Source organism: Centruroides sculpturatus, unplaced genomic scaffold, assembly GCF_000671375.1.
Source record: "Centruroides sculpturatus isolate CEXI.00-Female unplaced genomic scaffold, Cexi_2.0 scaffold264, whole genome shotgun sequence".
Lineage (NCBI taxonomy): Eukaryota > Metazoa > Arthropoda > Arachnida > Scorpiones > Buthidae > Centruroides > Centruroides sculpturatus.
Window position 1 is genome coordinate 454,296 of NW_019384577.1, and position 18,128 is coordinate 472,423.

The 18,128-nt window shown below is 30.4% G+C and overlaps 1 protein-coding gene across 5 annotated transcripts in view; it reads right to left on the reverse strand.

The window, feature by feature from the left end:
* Positions 1 to 18,128, reverse strand: part of LOC111624378 (protein retinal degeneration B-like) — a 90,488-nt gene that overhangs the window by 32,159 nt on the left and 40,201 nt on the right. For 2 of the 5 annotated variants that reach the window (XM_023367202.1, XM_023367204.1), the window contains exons 1-2: positions 13,686 to 13,942; positions 5,998 to 6,255 (exon numbers count right to left, since the gene is read on the reverse strand). In XM_023367202.1, the coding sequence (XP_023222970.1) occupies positions 5,998 to 6,075 (78 nt within the window). In that variant the 5' untranslated portion in view covers positions 6,076 to 6,255; positions 13,686 to 13,942. Of the gene's footprint in view, positions 1 to 5,997; positions 6,256 to 13,685; positions 13,944 to 18,128 lie in introns of those variants that run through there. The other 3 variants (XM_023367200.1, XM_023367201.1, XM_023367203.1) reach the window with 2 other exon arrangements.

The following is an 18,128-nucleotide window of genomic DNA, read 5'->3' on the forward strand; positions in this document are numbered from 1 at the left end:
TCATTCTCGCTACATCAGAAAAAAAAATACAGATATTGTTAAACGAACTAGTATCAAAAAGTGAAGAAATGTGATTCACAATAAATACAAAGAAGACTAAGCCTTTGAGATGTGGGCAATCAGAAGAATGTTGAAGATCAAGTGGACAAGCAGAACCACTAATGAAACAGTTTTACAGATGGCAAGATACCTTGAATAAGAGATTAGAGTGCTGTCCGAATTTTAGTTTCGGACTTAGCCGTATAGAAGTAGGAAAGAAGGGAAAGCATGAGATACGAAGTGTGAAAAGAAAGGGAGATAGGAAAGTGTGAAGTAAGAGATCGGTACCCGGAGCGCCCGTTCCGGCATTTATTAAAGATAAGATAAAATTTACAATATGTACAGTACAATCGACCCCCCTATAACATGGTAGATATAACCACCCCACCTATAATTCATTTTCTACGAGTCCAGCCAATCACAACCCGGCACGTATGCAGTTTACGGACTACTGCTGTTTGAAAGGTTTCTTCCCTAAAATTAATCGCTTCTAGACTAATTCGACTCAACATTTCCAAAATACGTATAATTTTTTGGGAATAATCCATATAAACTATGCTATAAACAAAAAATTGTAGGATTACTTACCGAGCGTGCACCGTTCGACTACGCCATTGCTTAAGTTTGTTTTCGACGTGGAGTTTGTCATCGAATGGCGCTCGCGTGCTTCCTGATAAATTATTTTTTTTGCGAAAAATTCGCTGAACTTTGGAGACATCATTAATATAAATATAATTTTTATGGAGGTTAAATAATAAATGGTTTTTAGTAGGTTCGCTGCTCGTTTAAACTCAACGGTTTGTACAATATCCGCTATTGCTCTAGATTCGACCAATCCTGTCGCGACAGGAGTCGGCGATGACGTTTTACCGTTCATACGAGTCTCTTTTAGCGTGTTTATACGAATACGATCGCAATTTTTTCGCCGTTACATGCGAATCCGTATCATATGAACCCGTTTTATAGGGGTCTAGTGTATATTTTTACGAGATGGCCGAGCGGTTAAGGCGGCATTCTACCACTCTGGGGAAGCCAGGATAGAATCTGGACTGGTCATAAATCCCAAAAAATTTTCAAGGTTAGTCCAATCAGATATGTCAAGCATCTTCCCTCATCACATGTCACTCCATTGTGGCCTGGCCGAACCTCTGATGGACTTAGGCCACGCCCGGCTAAAAAAAGGCCTTCTAATGCCCTTGGAATAGAGTCAAAAAATTAACACTAATCATTTTTATTAAGTATATTATCGATACGTTGTTTTAATTTAAATTGATTTCAGCTGATTTACTACTGATTTTTAATATTTAAATTTAAAATTTATATTCACGCCGGTGTATAGTGAGACAAAGGATCTTAAAAGTTGGTAGAAAGATAAGTTGTCGAAATTATTACCTTCGTGAACTACACTATCCCCGCTCGATAAACCGAACGTTTATCGAGCGGGAATAGTGTAGTTCACGAACGTATTGACATTTACTCCATTCCTCTTTTCCAGCAGCAGCTCAATAGGAGGAACCTGTTTATAGAGACTAACAGTCTGTAGTTATCGAGTCCTTTCTTAACCGTTGTTGTGAGCCAATTTTTAGAATAATCTTCACAGAATTTCAAACTTTTATTGCGAATACTTCAATTTCAGGTGCATATTAAGATTTTAATGAATATTAATTGAAATTAGATATCAGCTAATTTAAAAGTATGTATATTAGAAAACCATGTCACTATCAAACGCTAATTTTTCGAAATAATGTCAGAAACACTTATAGCCGCGCAGCGAAAGAGTAGCTATGAGTCAGCCTGAGCTGAACTGGTCTAGGTCAGTTGAAAGGGATAGGAGATTTCTTGCTCATATTTGCTTGTTTTTAAGTACTGTATTAGTATTTTTTCACATAACATCGGCTCGTCCCAATGCGTTTACGGGATATGCCACTCACAATATGAGGGTGTTGGTAGATATAACTGAAGTATGTACGAGGCGTGATCAATTGAAACTCCATTGCTCGCTCCACTGAGCGCGTGGTAGGAAAGAGGCAACTATAAACCATGATACTCTGGCAGGAAGCGCTGTTATCGTGCATCGTTTGGTTGGGCAGGGCGCTGAGCATATATGGCGGAGGTTCCAAATCCATCAAAAGTGGATCAACGTACTTTGATTCAATTTTTGGCTGTCAATCGAGTGAAATTTATCGACGCACAAATGCTGTACATGGTGAAAAACGTGTATCGAAGACGACAACGAAGGATTTAGCACGCATGTTTCGAACAGGACATCAGCAAACGGCCGATTTCCCACGCCTTGACCCGGAGCATGTTATCACAACTGATGAGTTTATTGCCGAAATCGACAACTCTGTACGGAGAAGCCTACGTTCGCTTGCAACAGAGTTTGGTGTGACATTTGGCTCAGTTCAGAGTATTATGAAGAACAAACTTTTGCATCGAAAAGTCTGTTCGCAATGGGTTTCGCGGATGCTGATTCGGAAGTATAAGGAAAAGCGTATTGGTTTGTCTGCAAAATCTATGCCGGTACGAAGAATATGGTGACGACTTCCTACTACTCATAGTAGCTAGTGATGAAACGTGATGCCACAGTTTCGGACCACCCAGCAAAGCCGCCAGTATGCAATGGAAGCATGCCAGCTCACCAAAACCAAAGAAACTAAAGACACAACCTTCTGCGGGAAAGATGATGCTGACGGCATTTCTTGACCATGAAGAACCGCTATTGCTGGAGTTCAAAGAGTCCGAAAATACAGTTAATGCTCAGAGCTACACTCAGACACTGAACAACTTGTATCAAGTCATCAGGAGGAAGCGTCCCGACACGTTGACATATGGTGTCATTATTCTTTATGACAATGCGTGTCAATGTTGCCAGAATCATGCAAAAGGCGTTTACGAAGTGACGTTCTTGACCACTCAGCCTTGAGACTTTTATTTGTCTCTCAACAAATTTCCGAAGGGTAAACGCTTCCAAAACGATGATGAACTCAAGGCTGCGGTACTGGAATGGTTGAAGGAACAACCACGGTCCTTTTTGGACAGTATCCGATGCTTGGTGAAGCAAAGTGGGATGCGTGTGTAAATGCCCAGGGTGACTTTTTCTACTAAGACGGTACAGTATGTTTATTCCTTAAACAAAGCTGTTTCTTGTGTTTACTTTGTGATTTCATTGTATTGGTTTGTTGTAATAAATGGGCCTGGACGGGTTTCAGTTGATTACGCTTCATATATATATATATGCACATTGCGTGAACATTAAGCGTCGAAATATTCATTTAACGCATTAGCTTAAGAAAAAGAGTTACAGCAAGTCCGTAATAAGAAAATCCTTTTTATTATTATAAGAAATTCTGGACATTGTGATATCGAAGACCAATTTTTGTTTCTGAGAAAAGAGAGTAACGAACAGGATATCATAAAGATAAGCTTAAACATTTAAAGAAAAAATAAAGCTGCTTCAAGTCCGATTTTAAATCTCGTTGGAGGAAGGCATGCAGAATAGAAGGAAGATTTCCGGAAAAAAAAAAATCGAAATTGGCTAGCTACACCAGTTTCATTTCATCATCCTCCGTCTCAGAGAAGAAACTTTATGACATCCAAATGAGTTTACAAGCGTGGAAACAAGCACAAGCTATTCTTTAACTAATGTGATGATAGACAGTTAATTAAAAATTATTTCGTGTTTTATATTATGGTCGGAATATTTCGCCGTAAAGTATAGAAAAAGAAGAATAAAACAATCATCTACACCTAAATAAAAGTTTAAAATTGTCATATATAATGTCTAAACAGCGTATGGGTTTGTCTGCAAAATCTATACCGAATAATACTATATATTGTTTAATAACAGAATTAATGGAAACAGCGGGAAGAATTTTCAACAGATTCAGAAATTATTTAAAATATAATCAGTGACTAATTACTCAGCGCTGAATACACTAATTGTCAACAAAATTAGTTTTGTAATTAGATAAAATATTAATTCTACAATTAATCAACTAAAGCAGATCAGAATGAATGCATCTGTTTCTTTTATATTACTGCTTAGAGTAATTAAAAATGGCTACTTAGAATGTAAGAAATGCTGTTGTTTAATATTTTAATGATGAAAGAAGCAGAATTTGCATTATAAATTTAATCTTCTATCTTTAAAAGATTTGCATTTGGTGATTACAATGCTTAGTAAATTGAAAACATTTCAGAAATTTTAAATATTAAAATAAAATTTCAAGAAAATGTGCTTAAAATATTCATGTTGGATGCTAAGACATTTAGAATACGTTTTAAAAGTATATCACCATTAAATTAAACTGTAGAATCCTATGATTTCTGTAGGAAGAATGTATTAACCTTAGTAGTAACTACTGTATTTTACTTAATTGTCTCAAACTTCCAATTGATAGAGATATAGGAGACTTATCACATTGTGTTGAAGCGACAAAATGATGTGATCTCAATTATTTTGTTGCCCCAATACAGTTTGATAAGTCTCCTATATTGCCACCAATTGGAAGTTTGAGATAATGAATAATTCATTGGAGGCAAGAGGCTTATAATTAAATACTGTATTTTATTTTAATTTCGTTCTCTGCATATTACTTTATGAAGAATCCTTAGAGCAATATGCAGAGATCTCATATATTATAAGAACTCATAGAAAACCTTCATCTGCTTATTAATTTACAAAGATACCTTTATATACTCTTATCATTAGCTTATTAACTACCAAAGAATCATTTGCAATGATGGCATGTAATCCTTTTATGATGAAACTTTTGAAAGAGTATTTGCAAAAGATCCATCAATATCTTATGGAGTGACTTTTATAACCAATTTTTAAGATGGAAGCCATAAATATATTCAACTCCAAATGCTAAATTTAACTAAAGATCAATCGATAGATTGACAGCAACGCCATAAATTCACATCGTATGAGTATATTCCATCTTGCTTCTACTCGATATAATCACTTTAACAATGCCAGAAACCAGTGCTTTGACTTTAAAAATCACTTGAATATCTTTATAATAATATAAATTTCGACTGAAATTCCTATTTTAAATTGAAATTCGTATGACTTTTATTCTTCAGTCTCAATAGTTTAAAGACTTGGTGAGTTTCAATACGCCTAAGGAGCAAAATAATTGCAGCTCTTCGTGAGAACAATAAATATAAATGGTGCCATTTTCGTGAAATTCATTAACAGAGATTATTTGTAAAAATTATTATTTAATAAAATTAATCAAATTATAAATTCAAATCGAGTGATTGCTGCAAACAATCTTCTCTAAACGTTTGCAACGTATCGACTGAGGGAGTCTCCATAACGAAATTAATGGAATGACATCGAATGAATTTTAAATTTTAATTTATTATATCCGAATGGATTAATATTACTGCGGTCGAAAATCGAGTAAACATTTAAATCTATTAAATTAAATATAATGGAAGCAGATGGCAAGAATGAACTTCGTACAGTTCATCTCGTAAATCGATATATCGAAACAATTCTCGTTCGCTCGTTTATTACGGTAAGTAATTGCAAATTTTCATTGTTACTATTAGTTTAATAATGATTTAAATCTCAAAAGTTTATATTTTTCATATAATACATCATAATATCAACTATAATTCCGCATCTCAGTCATGAAAATCAGTTGCAACCATTCTGCTCCACGAAGTCTAAAGCTTCTGATGTGTAACGATAACTGTGGAGGATAATGTAACAAAGATCGCGAAAATATCTTAAATACTTAGACTCTATTCCATGAACGTCATAGATGATGCCATTATTGAATCACCTGTAGAATCGAGAATCAAAATGGCATTACAATACTCCCAATTATAATCATAAAATTAACGGTAAAAAAATACTTGGCAATGCAAATTTGTCACTAAAAAATTTCAAAATTATGTTAATAATATAAATAATTAATACAACAAAATTAGAATACTTACGGCAATCATATAAAGTTGAGCTACTTGATACTCCTTCACTGATAATGGTAGCGGAATGCGATATTCCTTCACTAGCATTTTGATTATTGTAATTAATACTGAACTATGAGCATTTAATGTGCTATCTCGAACATCTTCCCATAGCAAATGTATTGATTTTATAATCGAATCATCGATCGTTTACACATTATCGTAGTAAACATGGCATTATTTTGATCACGCATTACATCGAAGTGGACATTTTCAGAAGAGTAAAACCTGCAAAAATGTAAGAAATATTTTTAAAATTTTCAATTTTTGTATTGGAAAATCATTAATATTGATAAATAATATAATACAATGCATCAAAATGAAAAGGGATGATCGATTGAAACCGTATTTAAAGTTGTTATCCGTTAATACGTCAATACATTTAGTTCTAGGCACCAAAATGGTGGATGGGCCACGCGATTGGAAGGGTTCAATATGACACTAAAGGAAGATTATTATTTAATTTTGACTTCTACACATGAAAAATATAATTATTTTACACTCTTCTAGGTATTTATAAGCGAACTATTTACATAAATTGCAATTACTTCTTTGTGGTGCTACAAATATATTTTCATAGCGGTTTTTTATTTGTTTTTATAAATTTAATGTAAAAAAATCTGATTTATAGTAAGATTTTACAGCAAATTATATTAAAATAATGCAGTAAATTGTGCATAAATCTCAGAAATAATGTATTGCAATTGTTCTAAGTCGAACTCACTAGTATTGTGGATCTTAAAAATAACACTTTTCTAAGACTTTTTTCATAATTTAAAATGTCAAAACTAATGTTTAAATCAATGTTAAGAAAATAAAAAAAATTTGTATCGACATATTATTTACCATTTCGGTAAACCTACGCTTTATATTGATTATTCTTGCTAACCTTTTGGATATATTTTATTGATTGTTTTCGACCATTTGGTAAAGAACAATTAACAGACCAATTACAGAACTAAAATTTACTCTTTTGGTATCAAACTTTCAAAATTTCCTTTCAAGTAAAACATAAATTTTTGTTTTGAAGGTTCAAATCAAGTTTGAAATTTACTGCCCTTCTTACAAAACCATTGATAATGTTTGTGTGTAATCATGATTTATTCAAGAAAGAAAAGAAGAATCCCGTTGTATTCGTGAGTAAACTTTAGATAAATTCTTTAAGTGATCTCAGATCACTCAAAGAATTTTCCAAAAATTTATTAATTACTACTAAAAAATAAAAAAAAACCTCCATAAATCATAAAGTTTCCAAGAGTTCAAGGTTAAGCATCTTTATATTTTATTGACAAAGAGATAGGAGGAATTTCAATCATAAAATCAAAAGTTATCAAAGCGTAAACGAAAACATGTCATATTTTACAAGATTTTCAATTATATTTTAACATTATAAATACATAAATAAATAAATATTGAGTGTGTAGTAATATTTATACAGGTGTTATGCAATTTGGTAATTGCAGTTGGTTTTTTAAATTAAAAATTGGAATTCATGTTAATACTTTAAGTATTAACATGAATTCCAATTTTTAATTTAAAAAACCGATACGAAAAATCACAATCCGATACGAAAAATCACAATTTATTATATCGAAAATTTAAATATAAGGCGCTAATGGAGTCCGCCAGTGTCTGCGTGTATAAAACCAGTGAACACTGATAATAGGTGAGGTCGCGGGTTTGCGCCTTACCAACGTAAATTTTCCTGCTTTTATTTACTTGTCTAACATGGAAATAGGGGCTCGTTTCCTTATATAAAGTCCTCTCTCTTCTCAGAAGGTACCCCTTTGGCAGATTCACACGTGTTGCGCTGTCTTATTCCATCGATTCATTTGAATATGGCGGCAGTGAAAATGAGAGCAACCACGAGATATTTAACATGAAATTATTCCGCAGGCATTAAATATTAAGATGAAACGAAAACACGAAAATATAGCTATTAGATTGGCAACAATAATTAAGACAATGAGCGCCAACCACAACCAATCACGTACTGTAATCACATTCTTTGGTTAGTTCCATTATTATTATTATTATTTTATTTTTGAATTTTACTACGTTATGTAGTAAAATTCAAAAAGAAATAATGGAATGGATGCTAATTGAACGNTGCTAAGTTAACAAAAGATAATATACTTTATGACTTGTGGTATTCTTAAAGGAAAGGTGAAATTATGTCTTATACAACTGCTTTACTCATAATTATACTCCTTGTTAATTACCCTAATTGTCTTTGCTCTATCATTAGTAGATATCATTTATTTGCCACTGGCATATTTTTGGAAGATTGGGCCTCAGAAAAACCTTCTATAATAGGCTAATTTTAGGAGCACGATTTTGTGCTCCTAAAATTTGCCTATTGTAAAATTGGTTTGGTTATACGTGATTTCGCTTAAAGTCGCAGTTTCTAAGAACCTATCGACGACGTTAAAATGAGAACTTGATGTAATCTAATAAGTAAATAAATATTACAATTAGCAATTTATTAATTCACTAATACATTAAAGAAATTATATACATATATACATATATAAGATTAAAAGTTATTACAGTAACCTGTACGTGAAAAGTGTTTTAATGTTAAGCAAACTCATTTTCTAAGAGATTGAGCTAATGCTAGAAAATAATAATAATAATAACAAAGAAACTACTAAAATAATGTCTAGTTTCGTGGTCCCGTCGCGGTCTCACACAAATTAGGAAAATTTAAAAATTAATTTGATTTTCAATTTGGTAAATTTCAAAACAACTTTTAACTGATAATAGGTATGAAAACAATCGTTTACTTCTCGCCAACTGTCGCAATGATAATTTAATCCAATACTTATAAATTTTTAATATCAATAATTTAACCTTCAAATATTCTAACTGTATAAAGCAAACATTTCCGAGTAATGTCTCTGTAATAGGCTATATTATACAGTGCTTACAAGATATCATCAGCAAAAGATTATTAAATAAAATTGATTTAAACCAAAGAAACGTCGAATAAAATTATTATTAGATATAATTTTCCAATTATCATTACTATTATAATTGTGAAACAATATACAGTATTTTATCTTTCACTCTTTTTTTACGGGTATATTTTATGAAGTATTTTTAGTTGGAAGAAACTTTCTGGTCTTTCAGAACAGAAAATAATATATTTATTTCGATATGTCGACAAATTGTATTACTTAGAAAAGATGAAAAAACATATTAATGCCTGTTATATCATTATTACTATTATTATACAGTATACACACAACTCATCAGGTATTAGTGACTGGATTTGGCCTTTGAACATCAATTCTCTCCTGGAGCATACACCTGTGATGTAATGTGTAAAGATGTTTGTGAAAAATATATGCTGTTCCATTATTATTATTATTATTTTATTTTTGAATTTTACTACGTTATGTAGTAAAATTCAAAAAGAAATAATGGAATGGATGCTAATTGAACGTGGAAGAGGGGGGAAAAACCAAAGAAACAGGTGGAGAAACGAGATTGATCAATTTGCTGAAGTGCAATGAATGAGAGTAGAGAAGAGGAGAGACCTGGAGAGTCATAGAAAAGATTTTCTTTCAACAATAGACTGTAAATGCTTGACAAAGAATACTGGCAAAATGCTTAGCAAATTAACGTTTACTATTAAGAAGTTACTTATCTACATATGTTTCTAATGCAAATTAGTCCCAAGGATGATGATCTGTACGTAACATGTCGAGAAAATGAATGATTCGAAGCAATTTTTGTATAAATACACCTGGAATCAATACAATAATTACGAAAAACAGTTTCCAAGTACATGCTTTCTTGTCAGTTAACCGTGTTTGCACAATAAACACAGTTAATTGACTTTTGGGTTCGATCTCTTAGAGTATCGCAACAAGGCATTGTAAACTGTAAACAAAGTACAGAAAATAAAGAATATTTATCAGCAGGCTCAGATAGAGAGTGAGACCATCAAGGTCATTTGGCTCATTTCCCGGACACACAGGGCCCAAAACGTTACATTTCTCTGTGGAGATGAAATGACAGTAAGTTATTCATAATAATCTATCAATATTGTTTAAGAAGAAATGAAAAGGAAGGAATTAAAATGAATTTTTAGCAAATATTTGTTACAAATGTGAAGTTTATGACATACGACAATGTAAAAAAATGATGAATTGCTACAGATATTATCAGAAAATTCTCAAATGATATAAAAAGTAATGAAAAACTACTTATAAAAAACTGCTCAATCGATGATAGTAACGTTTGTATCGAATCCACCGAAGAATATGAAATTAATAAAACTTTTAATTACATAATAATAAAGAAAACAAAGATTCCTTTCAGTTTACTTAAAGATTTTATCTAGAAAACTAATTTCATACCAAAAGAATTGTTTGTTCCTGATATACTTGAACTCTGTCCAACTCACAAATTAACCCAAATTCGAAACTAGACGTAGTGTAACAAAATTCGGAGGATATTAAGAAAGTTATAAATCATAATTATTAAACAATTTTCTTTAAAAAATGGTTATCTGAATTAAAATTATAAGTTTTTGGCAGAATTATTAAAAGAGGATCCAAAAACTCTTAACAATAAAAGTGGTTAAGTCAAAATTTTTTAAATATGTCTATCAATTTTAAACTTGTTAAATTTAAATTTTCAAATTTCATAACAACCAATCATCGTTTAGATATAATTCAAAAGAAATCGTACGTATATCGCGGAGGACGACTTATGTTCGCAGCTTTTTTTTTAATTGTTTTTTCTTCTCAAAATTTAATTCTTTATGCACAATTCGTTGGAAAATAGCGAGAATATCTAATTCATTAATTCTGGTGTCGGTTTTTTAAGGAATTTACGTTATTCTAAGGAATTTTTTTAACATCGTAGAGTTAAAGATTCCTTCATATTTTAAATTTAAAGTGAAATTTATGTTTTTTGGTTTATCATTTAAAGAGGAAATTTCCAAAAGTTTCTCTGGAAAGACCAGAACGTAGATAAGAAGTCTCTCTTAACAACGTTTAAGCATTGTTAAGAAACTAATGTTTAATTCTTAAAATGTATTAAGTTAAAACAATAAAAATCCAATTTATTTTGATATTTTGCACAAAATTAAATTACTTGATCTAAAAAAAAATGGCGTAAATTTTAGTTAAAATGTAATACAATTTTCATGTTTTGGCTTACCAGAAGAAGAATTACGAATAAAGGACAAATTGTTCTGTAAAGGTGGACATTATGCGTGTGTTTAAATAGCAAGGGAAGACATTTTAAAGTTAAAATGGAGGGCACGTACTCCATATAGTAGCCAAGAAAAGGAGCATTTCCTTTATTTTGGAAGACATGTCCACCTTTTGAATTACATACCTAAACGCGAGATATTAATACATTATAGACTGTATAAAAAGCCACAATTACTCCCATTGTGAATGGACTTAATCTACAACGGTATCGACTATTCTTGGATCTACACTACCCATAATAAATTATAGGGATTTGGCATTGAGTCGGAATCTGAATCCTACATAATGACAGACTTTATAACTGTATAATCAAATACCTGTAGTTCAAATTACACATTTCTTAAATATATTCTATATTTACCAGCAAATTGATGAGCATTTTATCTCGTTTAGCATACTTATAAACATCACGTATTTAGCAATATAAAACTGCTTCGCGCTTCCATCAAGTGGCTCCAGGTTCGATTTTTGCATATGGCCAATACCGCGCTTCTAACTTCTAATTAAAATTTATAAATATTAATATTTTTAACCTTAAAATTACTTCAAATAATTCGAATTTTAACCTCATTTCTATCATATTCTACGATTAGAATAACATAAAAACTCTTAGGAATTATTCTGACACGTGATAACAATTCAGAAGGTCAAACTGTAGAGATTTAAGTGGCATCTTTTGAAAACTTGTAGTTTTCTTGTCTTATTTTTAGAAACTTTCTATTAATATCTTTATAAACATTTTCTTTGGTAACTTTAGAACAATAAAGCATTTACAAGCCATAATTTTTTAGATAAACTAACCTTTAAAAATGCAAAAATATATATATATTTAAGCTTTAAAACCTTATTAAACTGTAAACATATCGAGATTTTTGCAATTTTTTAATTGTTTCTATGCTTTATTTTTTACAAAAAAAGAAAAATTATATAAAATTAATTCAGGTCATGCTAAATAATTCAATTAAAAGTTTGGGTAATTTAATCATTTTTAAACTAAAATAAATAGAAAAAAAAACGTTTAAAAATTAATTGTTTTTGATATTAAAAGCATTTAAAAAATACTTTCATTAAAAAACATTTATTAAAAATACTCTTTCATTAAAAAAGATTGAATCAAAAGTTACTTTACTTTTTTTTTATTCTGTTCAGTTGATGTATGATCAATAATTGAATTCTAGATTTAATAAAATTTTTGTAGCCGGAACCACAATTGAAGTTCGAAGCTTTTATTATATATTTAGTGACTTAAACTGCTGTAAATTTAATACATAAATTAGATTCAGTATACTAAACAAAGAGAAGAAAGGAGCTTGCAAACTCTGATGTTCTCGCCTAAAGATTTCCAATTTTTTTAAATGGATATGTACAATTAACGTTAAAAAATAAATAATTTATAAAGAAAAAGACGTCGTATCTTATTAATAACTCGAAAATTTTATATATCTTCTAGTGTTTTCAACTCTAAATTCAAGACTGCTGTAATTTTTAGATGAGTACTTTCTATGTTAAAAATTAATAAACAACCTTAAATAAACCTTTCAGAAGTTATTTTACTCGATTTTTAATTTTTTAAATAGCAATTTATGTTATTTTTTTTTACTCCTTAGGAAGGTAAATTAATCAAAAACAAAAATCAATCTTTATCAATGAATGAATGAATTGGAATTTAAGTTTCCAACTGTTTTTTTTTTTTAAATCACTATTCGCTTTTAACGTTTAAAAATTGAATTAAAATAGATTTATTTTATTTGTAAAGTTTAAAATTTTTATATTTTTAAAGCTTAGAAGTGGTTTAAATCATTCTCATCTACACTTTTATATGTTGAAAATGAATGTTTTCATACAGTATAAAAGAAAGAAAATAAATGATTTGGCATCAACAGAAAGATCGATGGGCTTCAAAACAAATCAATAATCAAAACCACCATTAAAATATACAATCAAATAAATTTAATTAAAAAAAAAAATTTTAAATAACCGTAACATTTTATTAATAAAAAAAACACACCCTTTACTCTCATATAAATCACTCGTTAATCCAATTAAATTATCATTAAATCTATAAAATTATAGGAAAATAAATAATTTAACTTTTTAAAGAAAATAATTTAATAAAAAAAATTTATTTTTATTAATTTTCTATATTAATATCTAACACCATTTACATCATTTTTACTTAAAATCATATTTTAAAAAAGCCATTTATATTATTAATTTTATTACAGAAAATATAGGTAATTTAATAAATAAATAAAAAAAAGGAGTTATTAGGCGAAACAAGTCGTCAATCTTTTATTTTATCCCTCTTAAAAAAAAATTAAAAATAAAAATGAATTAAAAAAAAACACACATGAGAAAAACCTTCGTAGGTATCGTATAGTGGTCATAAATTACCTAAAATAAGGCTTTTTTTCGTTATTGACGTACCTGAAAGTAGTTTAAGTTAAGAACGAGACGTACAGACGTTTGTACGGGAGCCAAAAATCACAACACTGCAGAAACAGACATATCCTGACAGCCATTTTGTTGCGCAGTATAGTTGCAATCAATGAATACACGTCAACGATCTTCGAACGACACGCATTTTAGCGACGTTGGAAGGGAATTTTAGTGTCACCTAAGCTAATTTAACATTCAAAAATAGCATACAGGCACTCAGAAGGTGCTATTTAAAGCATTGCTTCGAACGATAAGTTTCTTCTCCTGCATCGAGAAAGGGTGTTATAAAAAAAAAAAAAAAATCTACTTTAACTAATCGATAACTTAAAGGGGATTAAGACGTGTACATCATCCTTTAACGTACGCCTCCACCCCCAAAACAAAAAAAAAAACAACATAATTTTATCATCAAATCTCTCAACTAATCAGACTTTTAATGAAATTAGAAGAAAGTATAATGCATTTTAAAGTGCATACAAGACTAAGAAATTAATTAGACAGGCTCGAATCTTGTAGTTTAACTCGATTTTCCGCTTCTCTTTTTGATTTTTAGGAGGTTTTTTTTTAATTTTTAGAGTTTAAAATGTGTAATCAGCTTAACTTTAACCTTTCGAAGAGAGAGAGAGAGGTGTATTACTCAATAGAGGAAACAAATAATACACAGTCAGCAAATGACCTCTCGAGTAGTTAAAGGTCAAACTTAAACAATTCACCATTTTGTGAATTTATAAATTGAAGTATTTTTTTTTAAATCTGTGCACATATAACTTCTTAAAAAAATTTCAAAAATCTTATGTAAATTCTTCTCTTAATTCCTTAATCTTCTCAACCTTAAGTTTAGCATCATCCTACAAATCCGGATCTCATCCTGGTTATCTTTATAGAGCAATGTGAGAGTTGAAACGTTGGAGTAATATTACCAAATTTGAAAAAAATAGAAAAGCTTAGATATTAAAGTATCAACGAATAGTTCGCGATCTACTCGTTAGGTCCAAAAAAAAAAAACACCACTAAGTTAGCAAATATAACGTTTTTATCCGGTGGATCGCGAGCTACCGGTTGATAAATTAGGCTTTAATTTGGTTATAAAATTATTCAAAGCTTTATGCAATCGTGTTGAATTATTTTTCATTTTTTAACGTATTTCCCTTTACGTTTGAAACCGAAGATTTATTTTAATTTTCATAAATTTTCCTGCAGAAATGAATTTCTCGCATTCAAATATGAACTAGAAGAAAGGACTTGTTGGATTAGACAGATTACGATTCTACCTCATTCTGACGTCATTCGCTCGCTCTCTCTATCTCCCATACATTGAAAAGGACAAACAGTGAGTCAAATGACGTGCATACTTTAGAAATCTTCCCTACAAAATTCCCCCCAAAAATTATGAACGATTAATAAAATAATTTTTATTTTTTGAAAAATATCCCTTAGAGATCTTTTTCGTCAATTTGTGGATCGATAAAGGCCGAAACAATTAATTATATGTACTTTTTTCCTTACATTTCATAAGCTAATTCCCACCTATCTGATGTTACGTATCTTTCAATATTGATTTTAAACCAAGAAATAATTTTTTTTGTATCTTTGGCAAAAGAGAAAATATGAATCTGAAGTAATATTTCTTAATACTTTTTTTTTTTTTTAATTTAATTCCTTTCAGAATTCCTTAAATTATTAAGAGAAAAATCAGCGGGTAGTTCGCGATCTTCTGATAGCTGTTATCAAACTGTGTGTCATATTAGTGCCTTTTCATCCTCTAGATCGCGAACCACCTGTTGGTTATAAAATATATTTTATCATAAAAAGTCAGTAGATCGCGATTTACCGGTTGATAAAATGGAATAAAGAGAATACACAGACGAAATTACGAAAGAATTTTTTAAAATTCTTACATTTGTATTGTGTTTAACACACTTAAAAGATAACCGTGTAATTCATTTCATTCTCTTAAGAGTACTTTAATAGAAGCAGGGATGTTTTCAGTCTCTCTCTCTCTCTCCTGTAACTAAACTGCATTTATCTGATAATGAAGATTATAATTGAGCGTGCTGAGTTTTAAATGAAAACATCATTAACCATTAAAATTGTATTGTTGTTCAATCATCTTTGCGAATGACATTCGTTCTTTAATTACAAACTCCCCGCTACGATTCTTCCTTTTTTTTTTGTTAAATTACGCACTCGAGTCATTAAAAAGATCCTAAAGATTCGGTATTTTACCCGATAAACCCTCCCAAAAAAAAAATAAAAGCGCCTACTGATTCCACCTTCAATTATTCGCCATATTTGCTCGTGTACGTTGCATTTTAGCGAGTTAAACGTTAGTTAACTGCATATTCCTTCCTCTTAAACGAACAGAAACACAAGAAATCGTTTATTTAACACAATAAACATAAGATCTATTTGTCCAGTGTTTTCTATTTTATGTAAATTTTTCAAATAATTAAATTTTCGCATTGTCACAGATGCGCCGTCAAAAGAAAACAAAGATGTTGAACAATTTTTAAAATATATATAAATATATTTATTTAAAAAAATTAAATTCCATTCTTTGCTTTTTATCTGTGTGTAACGCTGTATTCCTTGTAGTTTTCCACTGCTACGCTTACAGTTTCTTGGATTAAAAATGAACACAGAAAATCACTAAGAACAACTGAAGATTTTGGGACAAAAACGTCTTAACTCAGTTCTTCGTTGAAATTTCTTCATAATTAAGTTTCTACAAACATAAGACAGGTATAATTTCCAGATTCGTGACCCAAATCTTCTCGTGCATTGGTTTATTAACGTTTAATTTAATTAGGACAAATCACCTGTGATCTGTTCTAAAATACAGAGTAAATTTGGAACTTTAGAGTAATTTTCCAAGAAATTTTAAAAATGAATTAACGTGTTCTTGTCCCAATGTCTTCAACTATACTAATATAACACAATACAGCTGTGAAAGGTAATAGAGAGAAAATTAAGATTACTCAGGCATGTCTACAGAATAATTAACCACTAAAGAGTAACCCCCTAATGCATCATAATACCTCAAGTATGACATCATAAAGTGATATATATATGAATGGTGAGGAGGCAAATTACAACAACTGAGCCATCATGCAAAGATAAGAGAGATAGGGAGAGTGATTACAAGAAAAATATCACAGTAAAGATAACAATGGCCTGTTGAGCCCAAGAATGTAAGTATAAATTCCTTCAGACCACAGTAAACCTGATTTTTTTTAATAATAAAAGTATATTCTTGTAATTTATTCATAATACACTACATATTTCAATACGTTACGAACCATTATAAAGATTTATAGAAGCATAAATCTCGAAATTTCACTGTAATCAATGTTAGGATTCGTGTCTTTCCCTTATAATGCGGGTTCTCTGCACACGTCGTGCTTCGTGATGTGTTTTCTATCATTTAAACAACGTGTATAAGAATTTTAATGAAATTCTGTTTTTGTTTATTGGCTAAATAAATCATAGAGTACATCATCATATTCTCTAAACGTCAGGAATAAAGATCTGAACATTTCGTCACGCAAGAATTCTAAGTTATTTGGTAAAGTCAAGTTTAGAAAGAATTAATTACAAATGAAAAAATCCTCGTAGAGAATAGGTTAAAAAAAAAAAAAACAAAAGCCTAAGCGAATATTGCTTCTGATTATAAAAATGAGAAAATTAGTATAAAATTGAGTTAAAAATTAGAACGAAAATGAATTATTGTTCATCAGAATTCTTATTTTTGTATTTATTCAACATGAAGTACTGTACAAAGACACATCAAAAAGTAATACACTGTATAAGTTCAGTGTAAAGGATATCGTGTCTCAGATCTTTTCAAAATATCAATTACATACTCGAATAACTTACTGTAAGTTGAATACAATGATATACAGTACTGTACTTGGCTGATAAGTGAGTACAGTGTGACACTATGAAGATTGGTGTTCGTGGGTTCACGTAGAGTTTTCCGACTTTTCTTGACATGGGGTTAGTTTTTCACAGAAAGTTCTCCCACACTTGAATGACCGCCCATGTTTGGTTGCCGTATACCATCAATCTAATTTCTAAAGATGGAAAGTTGAGGTGATCCCCTTTTCGTTATTTGAGCAGAAACTGTTTAAAAATATCACCGGTTGTTTCTTCAATAAGTTTACAATCATTTGGAATGGGTATTAGTACATCCTTTCCTCCTTTTACCACAGGACACTTTTTGATGATTTCCTCCTCTTTTTGCACTTAAATTGCGTAGTTTTATGCGTTTTTCTATTTCTGTTTATGAGTGTAAAATTAAATTTTTAATTAATACGTTTTTTTAATATATTTTTATATTTAAATACCTTCCTCTGATGTAAAATAACAAGGACGATTCTGCTGTTTGTAAACATGAGAAAGGAATGTATTGATGACACGACAGCAAGGAGG